The 25,178-nt window shown below is 39.7% G+C and overlaps 1 protein-coding gene across 1 annotated transcript; it reads left to right on the forward strand.

Annotated features, from left to right (window-relative positions):
• The first annotated feature begins 1,087 nt into the window (after window positions 1-1,087).
• On the forward strand, window positions 1,088-23,664 carry LOC107567736 (B-cell lymphoma/leukemia 11A-like). The gene is made up of 3 exons (XM_016253473.1): window positions 1,088-1,234; window positions 3,878-4,213; window positions 21,682-23,664. Exons 1-3 carry the CDS (start codon window positions 1,180-1,182, stop codon window positions 23,640-23,642), a joined length of 2,352 nt encoding a protein of 783 aa, XP_016108959.1. The 5' UTR covers window positions 1,088-1,179; the 3' UTR covers window positions 23,643-23,664.
• Window positions 23,665-25,178: the final 1,514 nt, after the last annotated feature.

The raw sequence follows: 25,178 nt of genomic DNA on the forward strand, positions 1-25,178 counted from the left end.
TCTCTCTCTCTCTCTCTCTCTCTCTCTCTCTCTCTATGGTTCACTTGCAGCCCATCATTGGTTTTTATGAATCTCTCTCTCTCTCTCTCTCTCTCTCTCTCTCTCTCTCTGCCCATTGGCTGCTAGGGTCTATGGTTCACATGCAGCCCATCATTGGCTTATATGAATCTCTCTCTCTCTCTCTCACTCTCTCTCTCTATGGTTCACTTGCAGCCCATCATTGGTTTTTATGAATCTCTCTCTCTCTCTCTCTCTCTCTCTCTCTCTCTCTCTGCCCATTGGCTGCTAGGGTCTATGGTTCACATGCAGCCCATCATTGGCTTATATGAATCTCTCTCTCTCTCTCTCACTCTCTCTCTCTATGGTTCACTTGCAGCCCATCATTGGTTTTTATGAATCTCTCTCTCTCTCTCTCTCTCTCTCTCTCTGCCCATTGGCTGCTAGGGTCTATGGTTCACATGCAGCCCATCATTGGCTTATATGAATCTCTCTCTCTCTCTCTCTCTCTCTCTCTCTGCCCATTGGCTGCTAGGGTCTATGGTTCACATGCAGCCCATCATTGGCTTATATGAATCTCTCTCTCTCTCTCTCTCTCTCTCTCTCTGCCCATTGGCTGCTAGGGTCTATGGTTCACATGCAGCCCATCATTGGCTTATATGAATCTCTCTCTCTCTCTCTCTCTCTCTCTCTCTGCCCATTGGCTGCTAGGGTCTATGGTTCACATGCAGCCCATCATTGGCTTATATGAATCTCTCTCTCTCTCTCTCTCTCTCTCTCTCTGCCCATTGGCTGCTAGGGTCTATGGTTCACATGCAGCCCATCATTGGTTTTTATGAATCTCACCCCCTCCCACTCGCAGCCGTCCTCCTCTTGCCTGTGTTTAGCAGATCCATGTCCATCATCTACCTCTGGACGGTCAAGTTCGCTGGCACGTCACGTCCGCACTTGAACTTGCAGCAGCTCAGGGGGGCTTCGCTTACTTTCCATTCCTGTCTTGAGTTCTTCTCCAAGAAGCCATGAAGCCCAACGCAAGCGTCTTGTCACTACACGCGCGCCTTCTGTACTAATCTCTGTAATTCATGTGGGATACCCGATGCATCGCTGAAGAAGATTTTGACTCTGGACTCTCTGAAGACCCTGGCTCTTCCCAATGTGAACCCAGCTGGGACCGTGTCCAACATGTCTCGCCGCAAGCAGGGCAAACCCCAGCACTTAAGCAAACGGGAGTTTTCGCGTAAGTTTACGGGGAGTCTTGATAGCTCATAATGCGTTTCATATAAATAAGTTTTTAAATAGAGTTAATGAAGGTGCGTCTCTTAAGAACGAAGCGCGTTTTGCTGTTGAGTTGCGCTTCGCAATGATTCGCAACGCGTGAAGTTTGATTATGCATTTGTGTGCGTATATAGCCTATGTGAGTGTGAAGTAAATTAAGCGTTGTTAGCATTTAAAAGATTTTAAAAGGAAAATTCAGCTCTAAGTTCACTTTCCCTTGAGATATTTTAAAAGCCCAAACTAGAGCTTCCATTGGGCTGTAATGTTAGGCTTTAAATTAATTATTAAATTTGTTTTGTATGTGTATTAGTCTACGATTATTACTATTATGGGTAAGCTAATATGCAGGATAATGTTTGTTTTCAAAAACTAAACAAGTGCATTCTAAATGCTGATTTCAGAAAGTGTTTTTTTTCTTCTCCTCAACTTCCTCCTGTTCTACGATTTTCAAAAATTGTCATTCAGTGAAAGAACGATTGTTATTAAGTGAAACACAATTTATCTTAGTTTCATCCTAGGCATTGGATATACAAACCTGGTTTTAAGCATCTATCATGTCAAACCTGTTATAGCCCCCCCGGCGATGCTCTCAGCACCTCAAGCGTTGCGCGTCAAAACCTTAGCAAACATAACATAAAGGCCATTATAAATGAGAAAATCTACATGTACTCCACATAGAAGTGAAGTTTACCCTTGAGCTATTAGCGTTTGGTTTAATACTCTTATTTAAATCGCGTTTGAACGTGTTCTAATAGCACTGATACGGCATCGTGAAACACAAGTTGCAATGTGTAGCCGCTAGGGGGCAGAAAATTAACAAATGATGGTCCCTTCAAGATGAGACTACTCGGTGAACTTGAACTTGAGCCCAGTCTACTCTCATTTGTTAAGTGTATCCACACATTTTCCGTTGAAAATACATTTACAGTGTTTTTTATGTAAACATTGATTTGAAGAACATATGGGTCAATGACAAAGAATGTCTGAGATGATAACAAGGAGAAATCTGTTAAAGATCTAGTATAAAACACATCTGCCATGTACTTAGATGTGTAAAATGTTCTGTTCTGTTCATATTCAAATGAAAAAAAAGCACCATGTCGTTGACCCATATGTTTTTTTTAGTATACAATTTGCGTTTATCATGTTGAAAAAAAAGTATAACATTTTAAATCATTTGAAATAATCTCAAATGGTTTAACAGTGATATTTGCTTTTCCAAATGTTGTTTGCAAACTCTCCTGATGCTTCACAAGAGGTTTGAATTACACCTGTTTGTCCAACACATGGTCTGATTTGAGGCTATGTCCCAGAACACAGAACTGTGCATCTTCCGAGCATGTCTTGAAAGAAAAAAAAAGCAGTAAAAGAGGATTGATTAAAATACTGGAGCATGTTTTTAGTCTTCATCGGAGACTCATGTATTGTCGCCCCCACCTTTTGTCCCACATGACCTGACACAGAATTAGGGTTAACCTACCACCGATGGCAACAATCTCCTTCAGCCCAGTTCAGACGCATGATGTGGTTTTGATTGCTCTTTCATAGTTCTGGCTGTCCTTCTGGGAACTACCCCACATACTCCCCTCAATAGCTAACCTCAGTTCAGAGGGATCCAGCACTTTTAACTAAATGGGTTCCAATCATCTTGAAGTCAAATTAGAATCTATTTTTTGATTCTCTGAGGTGTTGGGTTCATTAAGACGTGAGATTGGCAGGATAATGAACAGGGTCATGCAACTAAAGTGAACAACCCCCTCCTCTTTATCATTACTGGGCAACCACTGTTTTTCTCTCCATCTTTGGTTTCTCATCTTCTCTGCATCTGCCTTTCATTGACTGTCAGTATTCCTCTGATAGAAGTGTCAGAATTTCAATAATGGATAGATATTGATGTCTCCTGGCACAAATGCTGTGCCGATGTGTTGTAGCACTGGAAACTGTTATGAATATGAATATTATTGTGTCTAAATCACCATCCCGAATAACAGGGATCTTTCTCAGAACTTTAGCTAATGTTCTGGAAAGGATTTCCTAACATTCTTCTAGTAAGGTAATATCTGGTCTTTAATAATGTTCTCAAAATGTTAGCACAAAAACATTGTTTATACATCACTGATGGAACGGTTTCTCCTAAAATGTTTTAGTTGGATGCTCGTCTAACGTTTTTATTACTGTTACTACTCGTTTCAGAGAATATTCAAAAGCAACGTTCCCATAATGTTTGCAAAAATAAAATGTAACATTTGTCTAACCAAGAAAAAATGTAAAACATTTAAGAAACTGATTCAGAAAAATTGTTTTTATAACTTAAAGGGAAAGTTAGCAAAACCTTTTTTTTTTTGTGAGCCAGGATGTGTTTATTCTACCCAACTAAAACTGTGTAAAATCATTCGATTTGCATACATATGACACCTGACTATATATGACATATAAAACCTCTTGCATTACTGCAAATTTCAACACCTCTTCCATTTATATGGAAATGTATATTATTATCGCTTATGATAATTAACACTTATCAAGTCATTATCAGGTTTCAGCATGGATATTACAGGAAGTTATTTCTCCCTCACACACCTCCCTTTCATTTCTTCTACCATAGCCGAGCCCGTGACGGCAGATATCCCAGAGGACGGGGAAAGCCATCCCGGATCGGAACCGTCCACCCCTAAAGGGGACCAGGACCTCCTCACCTGTGGTCAGTGCCGCTCCAGGTTTCCTTTGGCTGATATCCTGGTGTTCATCGAGCACAAACGCAGGCCGTGTCAAGGACGCCTATGCATGGAGAAAGGTTCAGACCTGCCACCGTCGCCTCCACCCGCAGGCCTGCGGCGAGCCTGCGTACCAGTGGAGGTGGCAGTTCAAGTTTCGCCCCATGGAGAGGAGCATTTAGCCTCCATGTCGCATGGATTACGACCCAAGCAGGAAAATTTAACAGGTAGAGTACCAGATGTTTTGGGCTGGAGCAAACCTATGAGAGAGTTTGCAAGAAGTCGAAGCTTCTAATTGGAAGGCCTTGACGGATAACACGTTTCTACTTATAGCTCATGGTTTTACAGCTTTCCACTTTTTGAGTTTGGTCCTTTTTTTCTGGAAAAAAAGCACTTCACTAAAATAGTGTTCTTGCTGTCAGTATGAACGGATATTCTCTCAGTTCTCTCATGTGGCTTTCGCAGATGTTGCTGCGTTTAGTGTGGTTTTCACAAGGTCAGATCTCACTCCAGTAAATGTATAGCTGCAGAACGGCACATTCATGCTGATAAAAAATAAAATAATTTTTTTCAGCTGTCCAAGAGAAGGCCTGTCACAGATTGTTACTGATTCTAGTCATTTTTCTAATTATGAGAGAGTGTTTCCCTTTGCTTTGACCACAGCGTATCTGGAAAGAAGAAAAACATGCAGCACATATTATGTAGCAGTTATGCATTTACAGTACTTCTGCTAGTTTTTTAGGCTTTCACATTAAAACCGCTGGGATGCTCTTATCAGCTTGGATTGTGGCGGACAAATTTTTGTTTGAATTACATTTATATTCAAATTTTTTGCAAGTTGCTGTTTGTCTTGAGGTCACATTAGGATGAGGTTTGTTAAAACATCTACATGTATTTCTACATTGGATAGAAGAAGTATAGAGGCAATTTATTTTACAATAGGTATATTTACGTTTACAATCGGAATGAATCCAGTCTGATTTCAGATCGTGAAAGTTCTGTTTATATGAACAAACTATATGCCACCAGATCTACTGTCATTTTTGCCTTGATGACATATCCAAAAACAAAGCTTTTTTTTGTGAGTATTAGTAAATATTTGTTCTCATCCACTGACCACACATTCGTATGACATAAAACATATGTTAACAGAAGCATCATGTGCGTAAGGAATTTTTGAATCTGATTAAGAAATTAGTCTGACTCAAGCATTTACATACTTAATTTTTCCACTGCTTCCAATACGACTAAAGTTTCATTCAGATCATGAAGGCTGTTCAATCCGATTGAGCAATCAATCTGATTATAAATGGATTATGGGTGCATGTAAACGTAGCTAGTGTCCTTATTACATGTACTATAGTAGTAACAGTACAGGAAATTATGCAAAATTGGGTTACACTTTATTTTTAGGTGTCCTTGTTACAGTGTAATTATACATATAAGTACTGAGTAATATTAATTAACTACATGTATTTACTATATGGTTAGGGTTAGGATTAGGGTTTGTCTTAGGGTTACTCGCATGTAATTATGCATAATTAATTGTTATTATAATAGTAAGTACATGTAACGTGTAACAAGGACACCTTAAAATAAAGTGTTACCCACAACTGCATGCAACAAACCCTAAAACAAACTCTAATCTAACCCTATAGCAAGAACATGTTGGTGATTTAATTGTATAATTAATTACACTGTACCAAGTACAACGTTAAATAAAGTGCAACCGAAAGTATTATTTATGTACACCTCGTAGTATCCCTCAGGACGTTCAGTGTTTGCCCGTCCCGCTCCAGACAGGTAACACACTTTCACCGTTACATGTGAAGCACATGCGTGATCTTCAGTCTGCGGTCGCGTCGTGCAAGCAGATGTCTGTCACAACAGATGGAATTCTGTATCAGCTGTAAATTGTGAATCCGTTAAAGGTTCACGCTTGGAGAAATTTGCATGATAAACAATTTAAGATATGCATGTGGACACAGCAGCTTTTAATACCCCCCTTAACAACACCCCATCACACCCCCATTTTATTCAAGTCTGAATGCCCCCGAGCAGTCAGACGATGAGCTCAGGCAATAACCCCCTTCTGTATACCTCCCTCCCCTGCCCCCTTATCTGCTATCTCTCTGGGGTTATTTTCTTAAGTACATCCATGTGAAGCCATTTTCTCTGAGGCTGATATAGATGATCCTGTCTCGTATTGTTGTTTAATAAGCGTTGTACCGTCTCCTGGTCCCTACAGACTTTAGAAGCAGCTCTTCATCTTATAAACACAAGGAGAAGAGCTTTGATGATGAGTTAACTATTATATTTTATTGTGCAGATCATATTTACATTGCACGTTAACTGCGTGTAACTGCTATATTGCGATGAAATGGACTCTTTCTGTTATGTTATCCGGTGTATTCTGGTGTTCTTGGCCTTGGTGTCTTGATGTCTTTGGCACTGATCCACTATTCTCTAACCGGAGAGCGTTATGGATCATTAGCTGGAGGAGAGCAAGTGGAACGGGAGACAGGAAGTTTGGGGATCCCCAATAGTGCACTATTACTGAGGACCTTTACAGACTTATGAAAAATCATAAATGACAAATCTTTTTAATATCTCAATTTTTTTGTCCTACACAGCAAAGAAAATAATGGAGCAAATAAAGACTTGTACTGAAATCTTCTACTTTTCTCCCAAGAAAAAGACCCTTGTTTGGCTCTATTGGAGTTTCAGAAGAGATCTCAACAATGTCTTAAACTGTACTCAAATTTGTCAGTGATTTCAATATGAGCAAATCTTTTTAATATCTCAATTTTTTTGTCCTACACAGCAAAGAAAATAAATGGAGCAAATAAAGACTTGTACTGAAATCTTCTACTTTTCTCCCAAGAAAAAGACCCTTGTTTGGCTCTATTGGAGTTTCAGAAGAGATCTCAACAATGTCTTAAACTGTACTCAAATTTGTCAGTGATTTCAATATGAACTCAAACATTTCTCATTGAATTTTTCAAGATCAAATCATATGACCTGCTATCCACATTCATTTCTTAGCACTATATTCTTGGTTTATCTCAAATGTTATTTCTTGAAATTAATTTTAAGAGAAACATCTGAGACAAAGTTGATATTTAATTTAGAACTAAACTCGCCTATACCTTTTGCTTTGTGCAGTAACGTTTTCCTGAGCAGTTTGATGCTGATAGAGATTTAATATTGTTTCTTTAATACTTATGTCAGAAAAAGTGGTTGATTAGTTTATTTATGCGAGTCTGAGCAGTAGTGTATGTGTCTGTGTTTGTGTGTGGTTTGCTGAGTCTCTTTTGATGCAACATGACAGCGCATTTGACTTGGCAGACACTGCCAAGGGGTTCCTTTTCATTGGGCATATGGCAGGACATTGGCACAGAGCAGGCGGAACATGTATTGTGGTGAGGTTTATATATTTGTAGCTGACATGGCATTTCAAGAACTAACAGTAGTATCCTGCAGTGTGACATGCATTCTATTTTGCATTTTTACATTCTTGTGTAATTATTAAACATCCAGGTTTATGGCCTCATTAATTAATGGACTACATGGAACATTTGTAAAAAAAGCTAAAAGATGCTTAAAACAATAAAAGTTGCTAAAATTGAGACTTTTGTAGCACATAAAATATACACTTTGCCTATAAACAGTATATTGAAGAAAATTTTGTTTGCATAACAGAGCATGCATAAAGACACATTTATTGTAGACACACATACACAAATCGTTTACTGACTGGTTTGGCACACAACTCTTTAGCATTAAGCATTAGCATTTAGCATTAGCATTTAGCATTAAGCTATGCAATCATCAGATCTGTCAGGAGCATATGATATTCCGACTCACCTGTGTGTGTGTGTGTGTGTGTGTGTGTGTGTGTGTGTGTGCAGATGTGTTTGTGTGTGAGTGTGGCCAGCCAGCTAAACTCTAGACACTTCTATTTAGTGTTTGCCTTGAGAATACAAAACTGCCTGCAGCTCTGTGTTGATATATTGTAGGCAACATAAAATATACAGTACTAGCTTTGAATTGTCTTTATTTTTTTTCACAAAAAACATAAAGCATGGGTATAAATCCATAAAAATGTGCGGTGTATCCTCTAAATGAAACTATTTTACCCATGCATTAGTGTGAGTGTTTTCGATGATATGCAGCTAATTTAGGGAAAAAATAATTTTTTGCTTTTCTGATTCTGGGTATTTCCTGGACAAGCTATTGTTATAACATGTTGGACTCAATATATGTGTGTGTGATCTGCAGCTGGTCTTATCTGTGTTCTATAGAATGAGATAAATACCCAAGAGGCCCCTCACTGTCTGAGTCTAGGGTCATGGTTCCCTGAAATTCTCTCTCTCTTGTTGTCTGTCTCCATCTAGATTTTATTTTTTACCTCTTTATTCATGCTTTTGCATGCAAACTCAATTTCTTTTGGGTCAGGTGGAACGACATCTATAGATTTGCTACACTGTGAAATAAAACACGTTTTGATGCAGGGAGAATAGTCAACATTAATGCACATCTGTAAAGATACTTAAGACTCCTAAAGGTTTTACTCTGAGCGTAGGACTTGGAAATGACTATAGACAATGAATAGGAGGGCAAATAGTCATTTAATAATATGTAAAGACATCAGCTGTGTAAAGCACAATACAAGTAGTGCCGTAAAGAGTCTGATTAATTTGTTAAATTCTTTGAACTTGAGTATTTAATTTTGCTCTTTTACTGCAATAGAATCACTGAAGTAGAATGTAACAAAATGTTTAGTCTTTTATCTTGGGAGACATTCTCTCTCTCGCTCGCTCTCTCTCTCTCTCTGAATCTGACTGATAATATTCTGTGGCTCATTTGAATTTGAAGCACTTCTTTAATCTTCAAAGCCTTGATTGCTTTATGAATATGCATGGTACCTTGTTGTAAATTCTAATGACCATTAGTTACTCTAGGTAACTGCCAATTATTTTGCATATTTGATTAGCCCATTATGAGTTCATTCAGTCGATATGCGTCAGGCGAAGAAGGACTGAGTCGCTAGAGAAATAAACAGAGCAGAACAGAGCTGTGCACCATTAAAATATTTTTAGAGTCTTTTATTTCAAGACTCACTGTTTGAAGCAGTAACTTTATATAACAATGAACACTGCATAAAATGTAAACAAACATCTACTGGATTCCCATGTATCAGTCATGAGCCAAGGTCATAAATGATTGATCGCTCCAAACAGAATGTAGTTGGATTAGTGCTACATGATGCCGCATAATGGATTATTTAGTGTTTCTAAAACATTAGCAACCGAAAGGAGATTGAGGTAGCTTGTTGATGTGCCATGATGAAACCTGCATGTGTACATTTGGTCATCCATGATAAATTTGTTTGGGTTGAATTGCACAACTATGTTATTTGAATCGGAATGTAAGACCCCATACATACTCTATGCACGTATGTGAATGTAAATGCTCTAAATTATGCTAGTTTAATTTCATGCCATAATTTGTTGTGAAATATGTTGAACTGCACTTTGTACTTCTTTTGTGTCAACTTTTGTTCTGATTACTAAGAAAATTAGTTAAAGTTAATATGTTTGAAACTCGCTACCTGAATCATACATCTGATTTAATGTCACATTTGAAGTTAACTATATCGCCCCCTTGAGTACCGGAGGTCACAATAAGGCAAAAACACGTTAAGTAAAGTTTGCTGTCAATGCATTTGCATACTTGAGTGAAGTATTTAAAGAGTTTTGTAAACAAAATAATTCATTTTCTTACTTTATTAATTCCTTCACTGTTACTGTTAGACTCACAGTACATTTAAGAATTCAGCACCTGGGTTTCATTTTCAAGTAAGATGCAGTGCAGCTGGCGGTACCTTTATCTGCCCCATCACAGGTGCTGGCTCTCCTCCGGAGCCTGACTTAACCCTGTGTCTATGTCATGGGGTGTGAGAAGAGGCCGGCAGCGACACAATGGGGGGATTGTGCTCAGGGCAGGGGCTCGGAGGCTGAGGCAACCCTGGCTGTGGCCAAACAGGTTGGGCCAGACAGCATGATAGATGGCTTTGTTTAAGGGACCCGGGGTGGGGCCTGAACTTGAGGCACTTTGTTTATCCTGAATAGAGCAGGGGGGAGACGCCGGAATGATCTATGTCTCGCTCACTGAAGAGCTTTAGAGGGAAGGAGACAGGAATGGAGAGAAACATCCACAAAAAAAGTGGCCAAAACAAGTCAGGAAACCAGACAGATGAATGAGAAATTCAGTTGAAAAAAGTTGAAGAATACACCAAAAAAATCATCACTTACTCACCCACGTCATTCCAAACCTGTCCGACAGACTTCACGCAGCTCTCTTCCATGCATTGAAAGTGGATGGTGACCAAAAGTCTAAAAAACATCATAAATGTAACATAAAAATAGTCCATAGGAACTGTCAGTATAACTTCTGTTACTCACCCACATGTCCTTCCAAACTCTTCTGACTGACCTTCTTCTGTAAAACACAAATATAGAAGAATATACTCTTCCATTCATTGAACATAAAAGATCCCCGAAACTCCAAAAAGAGCAAAAAAGGACCATAAATGTATCATTAAAATAGTCCATATGAATAATCAATATAACTTTGTGCGTATTACTCAAATGCATGTCCTTTCAAACCTGTCTGACTGATTTTCTTCTGTAAAGCCCAAATATAGAAGTTTTGATGAATGTTCGCGCTGCACTGTACCATACTCTGTACGTGAATGGTAACCAAAACTCAAAAAAAAAAAAAAAAAAACACCATAAAAGTATAAATAAAAAATACTCCATATAAATTATCATTATGATAACTTACTTAGAACAGACCAAAATTTTCATTTTAAAGTTATTTACTGAAAAGTTTGTCTCTACAACCATGGTCACTGTTCATTTTCATTCAATATTGATTGTTCATTAAATTGTCTGCAGTAAATATCTCCTTTTGTATTCCGTGAAAGAAATAAAGTTAGACAGGTTTTGTTTATATTTTTAGAAGAACTGTTCCTTAAAAAAGAGTAACAGTTAAGAAGGAATGAGGTAAAGGAAGAGAAAGTGGCTGAGGGAGAGCAGTGCTAACTGAGCATGTGTTCTTTAGGTTAATGGAGGGTCAAGTCGAGAACTGCTGGAGGGGGAAGGGCCATCCTCTCACCCTGATGGTGGCTGTCCATTTCTAGATTAACTTGGCTGAGCTCCAGGTCTTTTAAATCTGACTAGTTGTCATGTGCACACACATACGCAACCCTCATACCTGCTGCCTGTATATCAAATACCACTAGGTTTTCTGTTTTGTTTTTTTGGGCCAAAGGCAAAAAGAGGCGCTGACTTTTGGACTGGTTTGAACCGGTTGGCTGGCCTTGCGTGCCTGTGTTGAAGACAATTCACAAAACACATGCATGCACACAAGAAAGAATACCTGAATGAACCTCTTTTGAAAGCACTGGACAATGAAGAGCGGAATAGATGAGAGATATACATTGTGAATTGAATACGATGGGTGTCATGAAACCGTTCAGAGCTATTGGGCGAAGCAAGACAAATGCAACACGATCAAGCTCATTTAAAGTATGAAAATCACATGTTTGTGAAAATATCTGTTTCGCATAGAGATGGATAAGTATGTTCCTTTGCACGCTCTTCACTTGTCTATCAGTTGACCCGCACATTTGCATATGTATTTATGCAGATTTTTGAGGGGGCTCTCACACACAGCAGGGGTCTCTGAGTGTCACGGTTTCTCAGAGTGAATTTGTGCGTCTTTGTGTTCAATTCTGTTGGGTATGTGTGTGTGTAAATAGGATAGGGTACATTGCTCTGTTTTCTCAATCTATCTGTTTTCTCGATCTTTCTGTTGATGTCTCTTTTTCACATTCTCTATTTCAATATGTGTGTGTGTATATGTGTGCCATACCGCGTGTCCGATCCCACAAAGTGGGCCACAACTTCCAGATGGTGCTCTGTAGCTTTGTTTGGGAAGTGAATACTTGAGCTGTAGACGGCCTATCAATATCCCCTCTGAATGTGGAGAGACACTAGCTATACATTCACAATGATCTCTTTTTGCAGCCATCCATGAAAAGTTTTAGTTCTTCCACAACTCTGTTAATGTTAGATGAAATTTATTTTGTGAAAGTGTGGGTTAAACTAGCCAAGGCCATCCACATCAAGATGGAGGTCGCTTAGATGTGCTCTCCTTGTCCATTGACTTCTTCCTCTATTCTGAAGAGTTCAGGAAAGAGCCACTATGGTAGGGAAATTGTTTGACCTTTCACTGTTATTGCTGCTCCCTGACAGAAATGCAACTGTGGTTTACTTTTCTGAAATCATTGAGTCAAAATCTAACCTTGTCCTTGGGTTCTTGAGTTTTGCTTTTGGAAAACATATACATACACATCTTGGCAATCAGCTATGAAACCTAGATGCAATGTCCTCTGAACAGTTCGCCTAAAAATAAAAGTCATTGTCATCATTTACTCGCTGAATGAGGAACGAGGCAAATTATTTTCTTTCTTCATTAAACACTAAAGGAGATGTTAGGAAGAATGATCACACTCAAAGTTCACAGTCTTTCAGCCTTTCAACGAAAGGTGTCCAAATCCAAAAAGAAAGCACTGTAAATTCAGAATAATGACTGTGTTCAATTTAAACATTTTCCTTTAGACACATAATGGCAAGTTTGATGTCACTGAGGGCAAATGTCATTGGTTCTTGCTTGTCACATGACAAATTGGAATATATGCAGGTCAAATGAGATTTCAGAGTTGTGGCCGAGGGAAAGATTTTCAGTGAACAAAGACATTTTGGTCAGTCACAGAAAGCTATCATTTTACTTCAGAAAACTTGGAATCTAAATTGAATTGCAATAATTGTTATGCTTGTGTTATTTGCTATCTTAAATTAAATATTGTGATATTATATATGTCAGCTTAATATCATTCCTCAGCCACCCTGCTTTTTAAGATATCAGCATCGGTCATCAAAAAATCTATACATCGGCCTGACCACTATATAGAGAACAGCATCATTAAAACATCACCTTTTGTGTTTTATGAAGTCCTTAATTATGTTTAGTCCAGGATTTAATGCCTTTGTTTCTTATTTGTCTTTGACATCCCTTCATTTCATTCGTTAGCTCTGACAAATATAATATACAGTGTCCAGAAGTGCTATCAGTCTAGCCAGGGAGCAGATGTCCCATCATGAGCCTGTAGCGTCTCGCCCCGTCAGCTGTCAGTGGCCTGAAAAAATCTTTGAGCTCAGAGAGAGCGCCGGTCCAATTGAAGAGGTTAATTTGCTTTAGCACTTACCTGTCCATCGATGGATTTGTGTATCAGCCTCTCCTGCTTTTCTCAGACCAGTCTCTCATTCTTTTGTCTGTTTGCACTTCTCTCTCTTTCTTTCTTTATAGGCCTACCTCTCAGACGATCCCATCTTAGACCCTTTGTCTCATAGTCTCTTTCTTTCCACTGTCTTCTCATCCCTCTTTCTGTAGTTTGTTTGCCTCTCTTGCATTTGAGCAACACACCGTGGTGACATTACGGCTATAACAAACTGTGCACTTGTAGAATGCAGGCATGAAACAGTCACAAAACTTCCATTCAGCATCTTACTGACTGAACATAAAGGCCCATGACAGTTTAAGTGGCATGTTGAGTTTGCATGTGAAAGCGTGTCTACTGATGTTTACGGCAAGAAAGAGGGTTTGATGAGAAGGTTGAAACAATGTATGTGTGTGAAACCCAGACAGACAGTGTTACATGCTTTCATCGTGGAGAAAATCTGTCAAACCTTTTAACGGTTTGGTATAAATGTGTTGACATGCATAGGTTGGTGCACTTTATTTGGCATGTGATGTCTGTGTGACTACATGGAGTCTCTTATAGCCAAACTTGTGACTATCATTATTCTGGCCAAGAATCATCCAGTGTAGTGAACGGTAACAGTTTTGTGAGACATTTAGAAGGGCTGGTTTAGAAACCAAAATCTGTTCAAATCTAAACTCTGATCCCCCTGCTCCCATTGCTCTTGTCATGTCATTATCGTCTGGATGAGAATGGATCATCTCCTCTGTCCCCTGCCCTGCTCCGTGAACCCCTGCCCTCCAAGCCTGTCAGAGTGAACTATCGCAGACAGACACACACAGAGACACTGTCACATACACAAAGACACATATAAACCCAGAGGCCCATCACACTGAGAGGACAGACGCCCTCGTTGTGGTGTAGAGCTTCTTCAGGATTTTTCTGTCATGTTTTAAGAAGCAGAGTACACATACTGAAAAGAAAATCAAAATCAAGAATTCTAGTTGTTTGAAACATTTGGAGACCTTGTTTTAGCAATTAATTTTGGTTTTGTGGAGTCTGTTCGACTTTGTGGATCAACATACTTGTACTCTTCTACACAAAACTTTGTTTTGTTAGTACCAGAGCCGATTCTTCCTATATGCAAAATACGCAAGCTGCGTAGGGCCCCCGAAACACCAGGCTTCTTGGTCCCTTGCTCTCAAAGATGATTTAATTTTAGTTTCATTTTTGAATTTGGCCAGCGATTATGAAAACATGAATGATCATTTATTTTAATGCAGTGGGCTGTCGCCCTTTCTACGTAAAAATCAGTCAAATCATGTAATGTGACAGTCTTGCTAAAAAAATTAGTTGAAAGCGTACCGAGCCGAGGAAGAGACACTGTTTCTCAAGCGCTTTCCACGAGCGCGATTCGAGACGGAGTGAAACACGGACAAATGCGTTTCATTCATCCGTTCATAATCATTCATACCCCACTCCACCGCACCCCCACCCCCCCGACACAGTTTTGCGTAGGACCCCCAGAAGTCTAGGATCAGCACTGGTTAGTACCATAGTAAACCAATGGTATTAGATGGTAATACCATAGTGCTTTGATATTAAGCTTGGTATTGAATCAGAACCATATTCATTTAACATGTTACTGATGGTACTCTAAGGCAGAGGTTGTCAACCAGGGGGCCGGGGTCCACTAAGGGGCCTCAAGAAAAATTATTAGCAATAAAAATTGATCGAACTCTAAATAGAAATTCTGGAGAAAAAAAATGAAATGTATTACTTATATAATGTAATAAACTAATAAAATAAAAATACCTGCCCATAACTGTTGTTAAATTGTGTTGATATCAGTACTGTTTTCTGTTAATTAAAAAAAAACTTTGAAAACAAGCAGCTTCATCATAATTACAGCAGAAGAACTGGAAATAGTTTCTATTGAATATTATGTTGGACAACGTGGAGACTTTGAGTCAAAACGTTTGAGAACCACTGTATATAAATGATTTGAAACTAGAATCAACTATATACATCTATAAGTGCAAGGACACCATGTTTAAAGACCCCATGAAATGACTTTACAAGTGTATGTGTTGACATATTTCCTATGGAATATTTCCAGAACAGTCCAATGGCTTTAGTTTACATCACAACTGTGAATCGTTGTTGTTTGCTATTGCTAGTCATAGTCAGAAATAGATTGTTGTTAGCAGGAGAGACATTCTCATTCTATAGCACTTTTGATTGGACAAAAATGTATCATTTTGATGTTTGTAATGGAAGATAAGTCATCAATATCTGTGGTCCATTTTCCATTTTTTTAAGACCAGAGATATTTTAAATGCATATATCTGCTCAGTTTGTCAACTCTTAGGAATACATTAGCATAATAATGACCTCCATGCTACTGTAACACAAAGGAATAAACACAACAACAATAAAAACTCAAATTTTGATATCCTAGGGTCTTTAAATGCTGTGACTGTTTGTTATTTTCTTTTAAAATACTTTGAAGTCCCTCTGACTGTGAGGAGAAGCCAGAAAGCTGCTGAAAGTTTGTCGTGCCGCTCTGTCAAATACTCTTCCGCTTGGCTCCACCACTCACTGAGTTGTGACCCTTGACCTCAACGGGGCCGTGTATATGTACGGTCTTGCCAGCGCCTCCCTGGAATGTCTGAATTTAAGGGCTCTTCTAGTGCAGAGCTAGAGATGGTGTGCTGTCCTACAGCTGCCTGAGTATAAATCCTGCTGTCACCAGAAGGCAAAAGCTCGCCTTCGGTACCCCTTCTTTCGCTTGTTGTTTCTATCACTCTCCTCTACTTTTCACTCAGTCACACTACTTTAGTTAACATCACAAGTGTCTCAAATCAAAAATCTGTGCTTCCTGCTCTGTGGCGAATAAAGAAGCTTGTGTGCCTTTGATTTAATATCTTCAGAGCTCACTCATTCACGGCCGTCACACACAGATGAAACACTCAAACAGACAATTGGTTTACCCTGTACTTCGTGAGGTTAAAAAAAGGTGTCGATATCCGTTTACATCAGCTAGAAGACCTGATGAAAACAGCCCCTCTCTATGACCTTTGACCTCCTGCAGTCTCTCAAAAGTATATACTGTATAAAAGCTGTGAGCTACAGGGTCCAGACGGATTTCTGGCAAGAGCGCACAGGTAACATTCCAACTCTAGTCGAAATTCCTGAGATGTATGTTGTTATAACAATGATTCATCTTTTGCTTGGTTAATTAATATTCAGTTGTTGCGATTGAAATGTGATAACGGTGACAGATAGCATTCTGATGCCATCTGCCTCAATCTTTCATGACTACATGAACCCAAAATGTTGTAGCTGATTAATTTACCCATGAAAAAATATTTCACAGTTTTGCATTCAGAACATCCATCCACATGGCATTTTGATTCATTGGTAAACTTCGATTTACAAGAGGCATGCACAGTATATTAAATTGTGATTTGGATATGGACTTTCAGTTTGGACATATGAGTCCAAACTGTGCGAAAAGTAGCATATTTCAAACTGTCTCTTCATGTGAGTGTGTCATAACCAACTCTCATGGCAATTCACAACAATTTTTTCTCTAAAAAACATAAGTTTCCTTAATCTCATGGTATACATTTTTACGAATTTGCCATCTTGCAAAATAGTAATGTTTTTCTCATGAGATCAACCTGGTCATAACCAGCCATGACCACTGCAAGCTGTGATTTTTTCATATCGCTCTGTAGTCCTCCTTTTGAAAAAGTGAGGACAGACAAATTACCTGTTGTAGGAAACTTGTGTTGCACCTGGTTGGGACCAGTGTTGAGGGTAATGTAATCAGTTATGTAATCAGATTACATTATCAAGTAACTACTAAAGTGACGTATTACTTTTAAATGTATAACAAAATATCTGAGGCTTATTAATTTCACTTATGGTGTGAAAGTGCCTTTCCAATTGCCAAAAAATTGAACTTTTGGGGTTTTTGTTATATAAAAAATTAAAAAATAAGCAAGCCTAGCCCAGGTGACAGTAACGCAAAATAACATAATGAATTACTTTCCATAAAAAGTAATGCAATTAGTTACTTTTTCAAAGAGTAACACAATAGTGTAATGCATTACTTTTAAAAGTAACTTTCCCCAACATTGCTTGGGACAGGGTATTCATTTCAGAATTCACTGGCTATTTTTTTATGCTAAAGCAGTGGCAGTTTGCAGAACTCTCCCATCTGCTACCATACCATGATGCAGATCAGAACATATGCATCCAATTAAGTAGCAAAGCTGAGAGCTGGAATCCAGCTTGATGTCAGACGAATGAAGAATTGGGGTGAGTGTGGCCTGTCTTAATCAAGTGAAGGTTGCATCCATCTTACAGAAGCTTATTGATGGTAAATGTTATGTTTAAGGTTGTTCAGCATGTGCTAGAGCTGTTATATTTGAGGTAAAGCTGGACTGGTAGTAATACTATGTCTGCTTGTGTGTAACAGCTGCTTTTGGCTTTCATAGCCCCCCTTTATCAAACGCCACCTCCTGTAGCTAATGTCAAATTCAGTTATGCTAGCATGATGTAGCTTTTTGCTTAACCTGCTAACTTCAGTTTCAGCTTAACCTTTAGCTTATAAGGTGTGCCGCTAGTATCAGCAAACATAGCTGCAAGAATAAAACTTAATTGATCACCCACTGGTTGGACCATTAGGTAGACGAACAGTCTCAAACTGACACTACTGGTTTAGATAGCAATGCAATAGCAATTTGGGAGAATCAAATTATTAATTACTTAATTATAGTTTATATATTAGCCAGGATAGGAGAAATATAACTACACTGAAGAAAATATGGCGCTGAAACAATTTCCATCAGAAATCGCTAGTTAATTTCACAAATAATTACAATGAAATGGCACACTGAATTAAACATGAAAGTGTGAAGCAGAAAGACTGAAATAGGTTGAAAAACTTTGAAAATAATTTTTACAATGTATGAATGACTTAATTATAGTTGTCTTGATATATTAAGCCAGGACAGGAGAAATTATTTCATTTAATTCCAGCTTGATTTACTACATCACTTGCGGCCAAGATGCGCCAGATGGGAAGCCTTAAATATTGACCCCATGGCTGTAATGTGAATTGGGAACACTGGTCTTTTTGTACTGGTCCCAGTACCAGAGCTCTGCCTGAGGGGTATGAATGAATCCTCTCACAAGGCCCAACTATCACATGGCCGTTTATGCCTGTAGTCCTCTCATGGATCAGGAGAATGCAAAGAAAGGAACAGAGAAGAGAAAGGATGACTTGAAATAATCTTTGTTGAGAAGTGTGGAAATGTTGGCATGGTGGTAAAGTTTAGAGCTATATTGGACCTCTCATTGTACACTATACATCAGTGCAGAAGGCCAGCTGTGTTAATGTACTTTCAGGAACTCTTTAGAGTAACTAAATAAAAGCAGTAAGCCAGTCAAGGCCATGCATTACATCGTTAAGGGTGTGGTTTGCCTTGGCATGAAGTGGAGTTATTGTCAGTTATAGCAACAGCAGATATTTAATGTTTAGTGAACAGTTATGTGAAACAGGATTTTGGATCAATTACATTTTATAATGGACAGGACTAACCAATGCAATGCAATCGACAAAAATAGTCATCCTGGTTGTGTGCAGATTTACATTGGTTCATCTCTTCTTCTCTGTGTTATCGTTCCATGCCTTGTTAGGATGCACTGGCTGTTTACAGTTTTAGGATGAATCTCACAAAAATGATTAGTCATTTTACCATAAAATCATATTAAATATTTGGTTACACTTTATTTTGATAGTCCACTTTAGACATTCTACTAACTATAAGTAACTTTGTAACTACATGTCAACTACATGTCAACTAATCATTAATTTGCAACTACATGTCTACGTCTACTAACTCTCAGAGTAGACTGTTAGGGTAGGATTAGGGTTAGTAGAATGTTGACAAAGAAATGTTAGAAGATATTAAGCAGACAGTCTACTAATACTCTACTAACTGCTAGTTGACATGTAGTTACAAAGTTACTTGCTGCTAATAGAATGTCTAAAGTGGACTATCGAAATAAAGTGTTACCAAATATTTTGCATAAAGAAAATGAAGCCTGTTTCAGGACCTTTTTTTTTTGCATTCTTAAATGAAAATTAAGCACATTTTCCCACACATTATCTGTATATAATGCAGATTATTGCTTGTAGATATTTGCAAGAGTCAAACTGTCTCAAACTCATGTTCCCCTCTTCACTGGTATTCAAGCTTCGGTGTTTGCTCTGTCTGTGGGACGGTCCTGTATGCTAACAAAACGTCCACCTCTGCCCTGTGCAGACTAGTCCAGTCCATCTTTCCCAGTAGCCAGCTCTTTATTTTTCTCAGATTGCCACCTCCCCCATCCCTCCACCCGTCTGTGGGCTTTAAACACCATCCCCTTCACCTCTCCGTCTGGTCCACTCCTTTTTGTCTGTCCGCCTCTTTAATGTGCGTTGCTAAGGTGACTGCTGACCCATTGCTTGGAGCTCTATGAGAGGCCCTATTCCAAGATGGCTACCCTCTTAGACACATTCAGTGTGCGGTGGGGGGCAGGGTGTGTGTCCAGCGCTGGTATTGAGATCACTGTAAATTAAACACTTGGACCAACACATGTTTATGGGCACTGACAAGAATATACCAGCTGCCAGACGAACGCATTATTTCTTGTGGCCAAATAAGGTTTTCTCACCTTTTCCCTAGAGTATCCATATGGCACTTGGAGCATTTCATTACATTGATTTGAATATGAGAATAATCATGTCTAGATTAAACTAGGGTCAGGTGTGAGGGCACAGATGCTTGAGTGAAGTGTAATTATTTTCTGGTAAATTATGCATAATTGTTGCCTCATCGTGGTCCTCAAATAGTAAATCTTGAATGTGTTTTCATGGTGTCAAATGTTCTGATCTGGGCCTTTTAAGCACAGAGTTCAAGTCTTTGGTTTCACATTGATGCTTGTCTTTGTGTATTTAAGAAAAAGATTGTATAATAAGGGTGCATGTACAGTGACTTGCATGTGGTGCTCTGGAATTCAGGCATAATCTGATGTAACCTAAAGTGCAGAGGTTGCAATTACACCATTTATGTGTATTTTTATCTGTAGCTGGAAAGAAGTCTTTACACATGGTAGATCTGCAAATATAAATTGGATAATACATTTAATACAGGTCAGTTGGTCTAATCAGTTTAAACACAGCTCGTACCAAATATGAGATAAACCTTGTGCAAAAATGTGCAAACAACTAAAAAGGTGAAATAGACAAAAAAAAAATGAAACCAATGGGAGTTTGTCAAAGTTAATATCTCTACACATAAGACTTGAAGAGCAATAAAAATGTCATATCGCACCACTCTGTCCTTGAAGTGTTTGTATTGGTCAAATAGGTTTTTGTCTGTGGTCAGGCGCTCAATGCAACACACTGGGTCTGACCAGGACAAAGAGAGAATAACTGAGAGAGAATGAAAAAAAAAACAGACTGCTTGCTGTTCGGTATGAATGGAATTATATTATACTATATATAATCACATAAAAATGCGTAAAAATCTTCAATTAATCCTAGAAAATGATATTTTGCTGATGTTCCATGCAGACACACAATGGTTCTTTTCTGTCCTGTTCTTAAAATCTGGATGGACAAATGCCCACAAATTGTTCTGCCATACCTCCCCTCACCTTTTAGCATATCACTAAAGAAAATGTGATTGTCGGCCATGTGCTGAGAGGAACAAGGTTAAAAGTAATCAATAAGTCGGCCTCTCAGACAAAGCCACCAAGTAATAGCTGCTGTTGGTGAGGATCAGGTTTTTGTTCACTTTGGCGTTTGTGTCAGATATCTCAAAGACAGGCAGTAAACATATGAAGTGATGTTCATACAGAAACTGAACAATGTTACCTTCAGTTTCAAAAGGTTGAGTTTAGCCTTTACAGTTGTGATTGATCATGTCAAGATCTTAAGGCAAGAACATAGCTGTATAAATAAGAGCAATGTAAAACATTTTCAATTCATTGGATGATAGAGGTAGTGGCTAAAGCTCAGGGTTGGAAAGTGAAAGGTTACTGGTTTGAGCTTCACAAGGTTTGAGCTTTTTTCTTCACAAGAAACAAACCATGAGCTGTCCCAATTGTCCCGCTGAGCAAGGTACTTAAACACTTGCCACTCCAAGGGGATTGTCCTTGTAATAAATGTGCTGGTAAATGTGTGTGATCAACTGCTACTTGCTTGCTGCCTTTCTATGGAGAGTTCTTACTGAGCCTTCGTAGTGAAACAGGGATATTTCCTAAATGGACAACTAACCTTCTCTCTCTGATTTTGTCTTGCAGAAAAAGATGAGCCCAGCAGCTACACTTGCACAACTTGTAAGCAGCCCTTCAGCACGGCTTGGTTCCTGCTACAGCATGCCCAGAATACTCATGGTTTCCGAATATACCTGGAGAGCGAACCTGGAAGCCCGTTAACTCCTCGGGTGGCCTCCGCTCAAGGCATGGGTGGTGACTGTGCCTCACAGCTACCGCTACATGCAGCACACCTGGCAGACAGTAGTCCCTATAGCCTGATGAGGATAGCCAACAGAGATGGGTCCTTGGTTCCTAGAGAAGGCAGATATCCCAGGACACCTCCACTCTTTAGTCCCCCACCACGGCATCGCATGAGCCCAGACGATCTGGTTTTGACCCCCCACCACCCAAGCGCCTTTGATAGGGTAATGCGTCTTAATTCGGTACCCTTGGACTCCCCATCTATGGACTTCTCGAGACGACTACGGGAACTGGCAGGCAACTCTGCTGGGTCCTCTCCGCCCATGTCGCCCAACAGGCCTAGCCCTATGCAACGACTGCTGCAGCCATTCCAGCCAGGGGCGTCTCATTCTCCTTCTGGACCTCATTCAACACCCACTCAACAAACTCCAACCATGCCAGCTGTGAAAGCAAAGTCTTGCGAGTTTTGTGGAAAGTCTTTTAAGTTCCAGAGCAACTTAATCGTCCACAGGCGTAGTCATACTGGAGAGAAACCTTACAAGTGCCACCTCTGCAACCACTCCTGTACTCAGGCCAGCAAGTTGAAGCGCCACATGAAGACCCATCGGCACAAATCCTCCTCTACTACCTCCAAATCAGATGATGGCCTTTCAACTGCCAGTTCACCTGAGCCAGGCACAAGTGATTTGCTAAGCAGTGCCACCAATGCTCTTAAATCTGTGGTGGCAAAGTTTAAAAAAGAGAACAACAGCATGATCCCGGAAAATGGACAGGAGGAAGATGAAGAAGATGACGAGGAGGAGGTGGAGGAAGAAGAAGAAGAAGAGGAGGAAGGGGAGGAAGAGGAAGAGGAGGAAGAAGAAGAGGAGGAGGAGGAGGAGGAGGAAAATGAAAGTGAGGCCGGCGAGAGGAATGATATCAACTTTAGCTTGAGCCTAGAAGGTGCACGTCACCATGAGAACAATAGACAGCGACACATCAAAAGTGTTGAGGGAATTCAGGACTGTCGAGATGCCCTAAAACTTTACAAACGAGGGGATCACAGATCAGCTAGTGAGACAGGTGGTGATGAATCCCCACAAGAGTCTGATCAAGTCAACAAGGGATATGGACCCATTGTAAATGGAACAGCCTCCTACCCAAACGATGACCTTTCAAGGAAACTTCTTGCCGAAAGTCCAGGATCCGACAGCCCTCTCTCCAAACGCATCAAGGTGGAAAAAGACCTTGATCTTCCAACTCCTACAATCCCCAACTCAGAAAACGTGTACTCACAGTGGCTGGCTGGATATGCAGCATCGCGCCAGCTCAAGGATCCTCTTCTCAACTTTGGTAACTCAAGACAATCACCTTTCGCCACTTCTTCAGAGCACTCCTCAGAGAATGGAAGTCTCAGGTTCTCCACTCCCCCTGGGGAGCTAGATGGAGGGACAGCCTCTGGGCGCAGTGGCACGGGAAGTAGGGCCAGTACACCCCACCTTCCCACTGGTCGACCCAGCTCCAAGGATAGTCGACGTAGTGACACATGTGAGTATTGTGGCAAAGTCTTCAAAAACTGCAGCAACTTGACAGTACATCGGCGCAGCCACACTGGCGAAAGGCCGTACAAGTGTGAGCTTTGTAGCTATGCCTGTGCTCAGAGCAGCAAGCTAACACGACACATGAAAACGCATGGACAGACAGGCAAGGACGTTTACAAATGTGAGATATGCCACATGCCTTTTAGCGTCTACAGCACTCTGGAGAAGCACATGAAAAAATGGCACAACGATCGACCCTTAAGCATCGAAATTAAAATGGAATAAATTTTGTGATGTCTTTCGCAGTCCTAGGGAAAAAAAAATATTTAAAGCACAGCGCCAGTTAATTATGCTGGACAAAAATTTGTCAAAATGAAGCAAGACTCTGAGCCTCTCTAATGTGCAATAACTTAATGTTTTGTACTTCTTTTCTTACTGGTTGGCATGTTTTCGTGTGTTAGCTTGATTGATAAGAATTAGCTGTTGCTGTTGTTATTGTCTTTTATCAAACAGGACATATCATGCTGCAAACAATTAATTTTTACGTCATACCATGTTGTAGTTGTATTTTGTCATTTAAAGGGTTAGTTCACCCAAAAATTAGCCCATAAATTACTCACCCTCAAGTCATCGTAGGTGTATATGACTTTCTTCTTTGAGACGAATCCAGTCGGAGTTATATAAAAAATTGTCTTTGATCTTTCAAGCTGTTTCATGGCACTCAGCGGGTGTTGCATGCATCAGTCCAAAAGCACTTAATTAAAATGCGCCAATCCATAAAAAAAGTGTCTCACACGGCTCTGGGGGGTGAACAAAGGCCTTCTGTAGCGAATCGATGAATTTTTGTAAGAAAAATATCCATATTCAAAACGTAATAATCACTTTAATGTAGCTTGCGCTCACTGTTGTACACTGGAAGCAGTTCCGGGCGGATAACGTATGGAGGTTAGCTTTGCGCATGCGCCACTCAGAAGTGACTAACGTGGAGTGCAGGTGAGAGATCAAAACAAAACAACGGTCACTAATTAGAAGTACAAAACGAGGATTTGTAAAGAAGAATTCCGGAGGATTTCGATATGAGCCAAGAGGAGACTGGTTTTCCTTTGCTAAAGTAAGGAAATTTTGCTTCCTTTGCTCCTGTTAACAAACGTTGGTTTTCACGAGACTCACTGGTGCATGCGCAGCACTGACCTCAGAGGTCATCCGCCCGGAACTGCTTCCAGTGTACAACAGTGAGTGCAAGCTAGATTAAAGTGATTATTACGTTTTGAATATGGAAAATATATGGAATATTCAAATATATATGGAATATTCAAAAACGCATCGATTCGCTACAGAAGGCCTTACTCTTGTTACTCAACCAACCCAACCCACAACACCCCCCCCCCCCCCCCCCCCCCCCCCCCCCCTGCTTTAATTGCTCTTCTTTTGACTACCTACATTCACACTGGGGTTTACACTGTTCATTAGGGGTATAGACGAACGTTTAAATGGTAACATTTTACTAAAATACTAAAAACGTTTGAATTTTTATTGTTGCTTGTGAAAAAAAGAGTGCCTTGGGTGTTTAAAGCATCTGTGGTTTCTGCCATTTGCCATAAGCCTGGGGATATTGTTCAATGCAAAATTAGGTTCTTGAATCAAGTACCTATTCGCTAAATGCAGGAATCCAGCATATGTTCTTGTATATATCATTTACTAGTATAACATGTTGTGTTTCTTTAAGTATGATTCTTTTGTTGGCATGTTCATGCCTTGGTGAGATTTTACCTTTGGTATCAAACGGACAGGAACATTAGTAAGTTTTCTTTTAACTTAGGG

The sequence above is a fragment of the Sinocyclocheilus grahami genome, unplaced genomic scaffold (assembly GCF_001515645.1).
Source record: "Sinocyclocheilus grahami isolate Dianchi unplaced genomic scaffold, SAMN03320097.WGS_v1.1 scaffold1185.1, whole genome shotgun sequence".
NCBI lineage: Eukaryota > Metazoa > Chordata > Actinopteri > Cypriniformes > Cyprinidae > Sinocyclocheilus > Sinocyclocheilus grahami.

Coding starts and splice junctions, on each gene's coding strand:
- LOC107567736 (XM_016253473.1), top strand. CDS start 1,180: ATGTCTCGCCGCAAGCAGGGCAAACCCCAGCACTTAAGCAAACGGGAG. Junction 1,235..3,877: donor AAGCAAACGGGAGTTTTCGC/GTAAGTTTACGG, acceptor CTTCTACCATAG/CCGAGCCCGTGACGGCAGAT. Junction 4,214..21,681: donor CAAGCAGGAAAATTTAACAG/GTAGAGTACCAG, acceptor TTTGTCTTGCAG/AAAAAGATGAGCCCAGCAGC.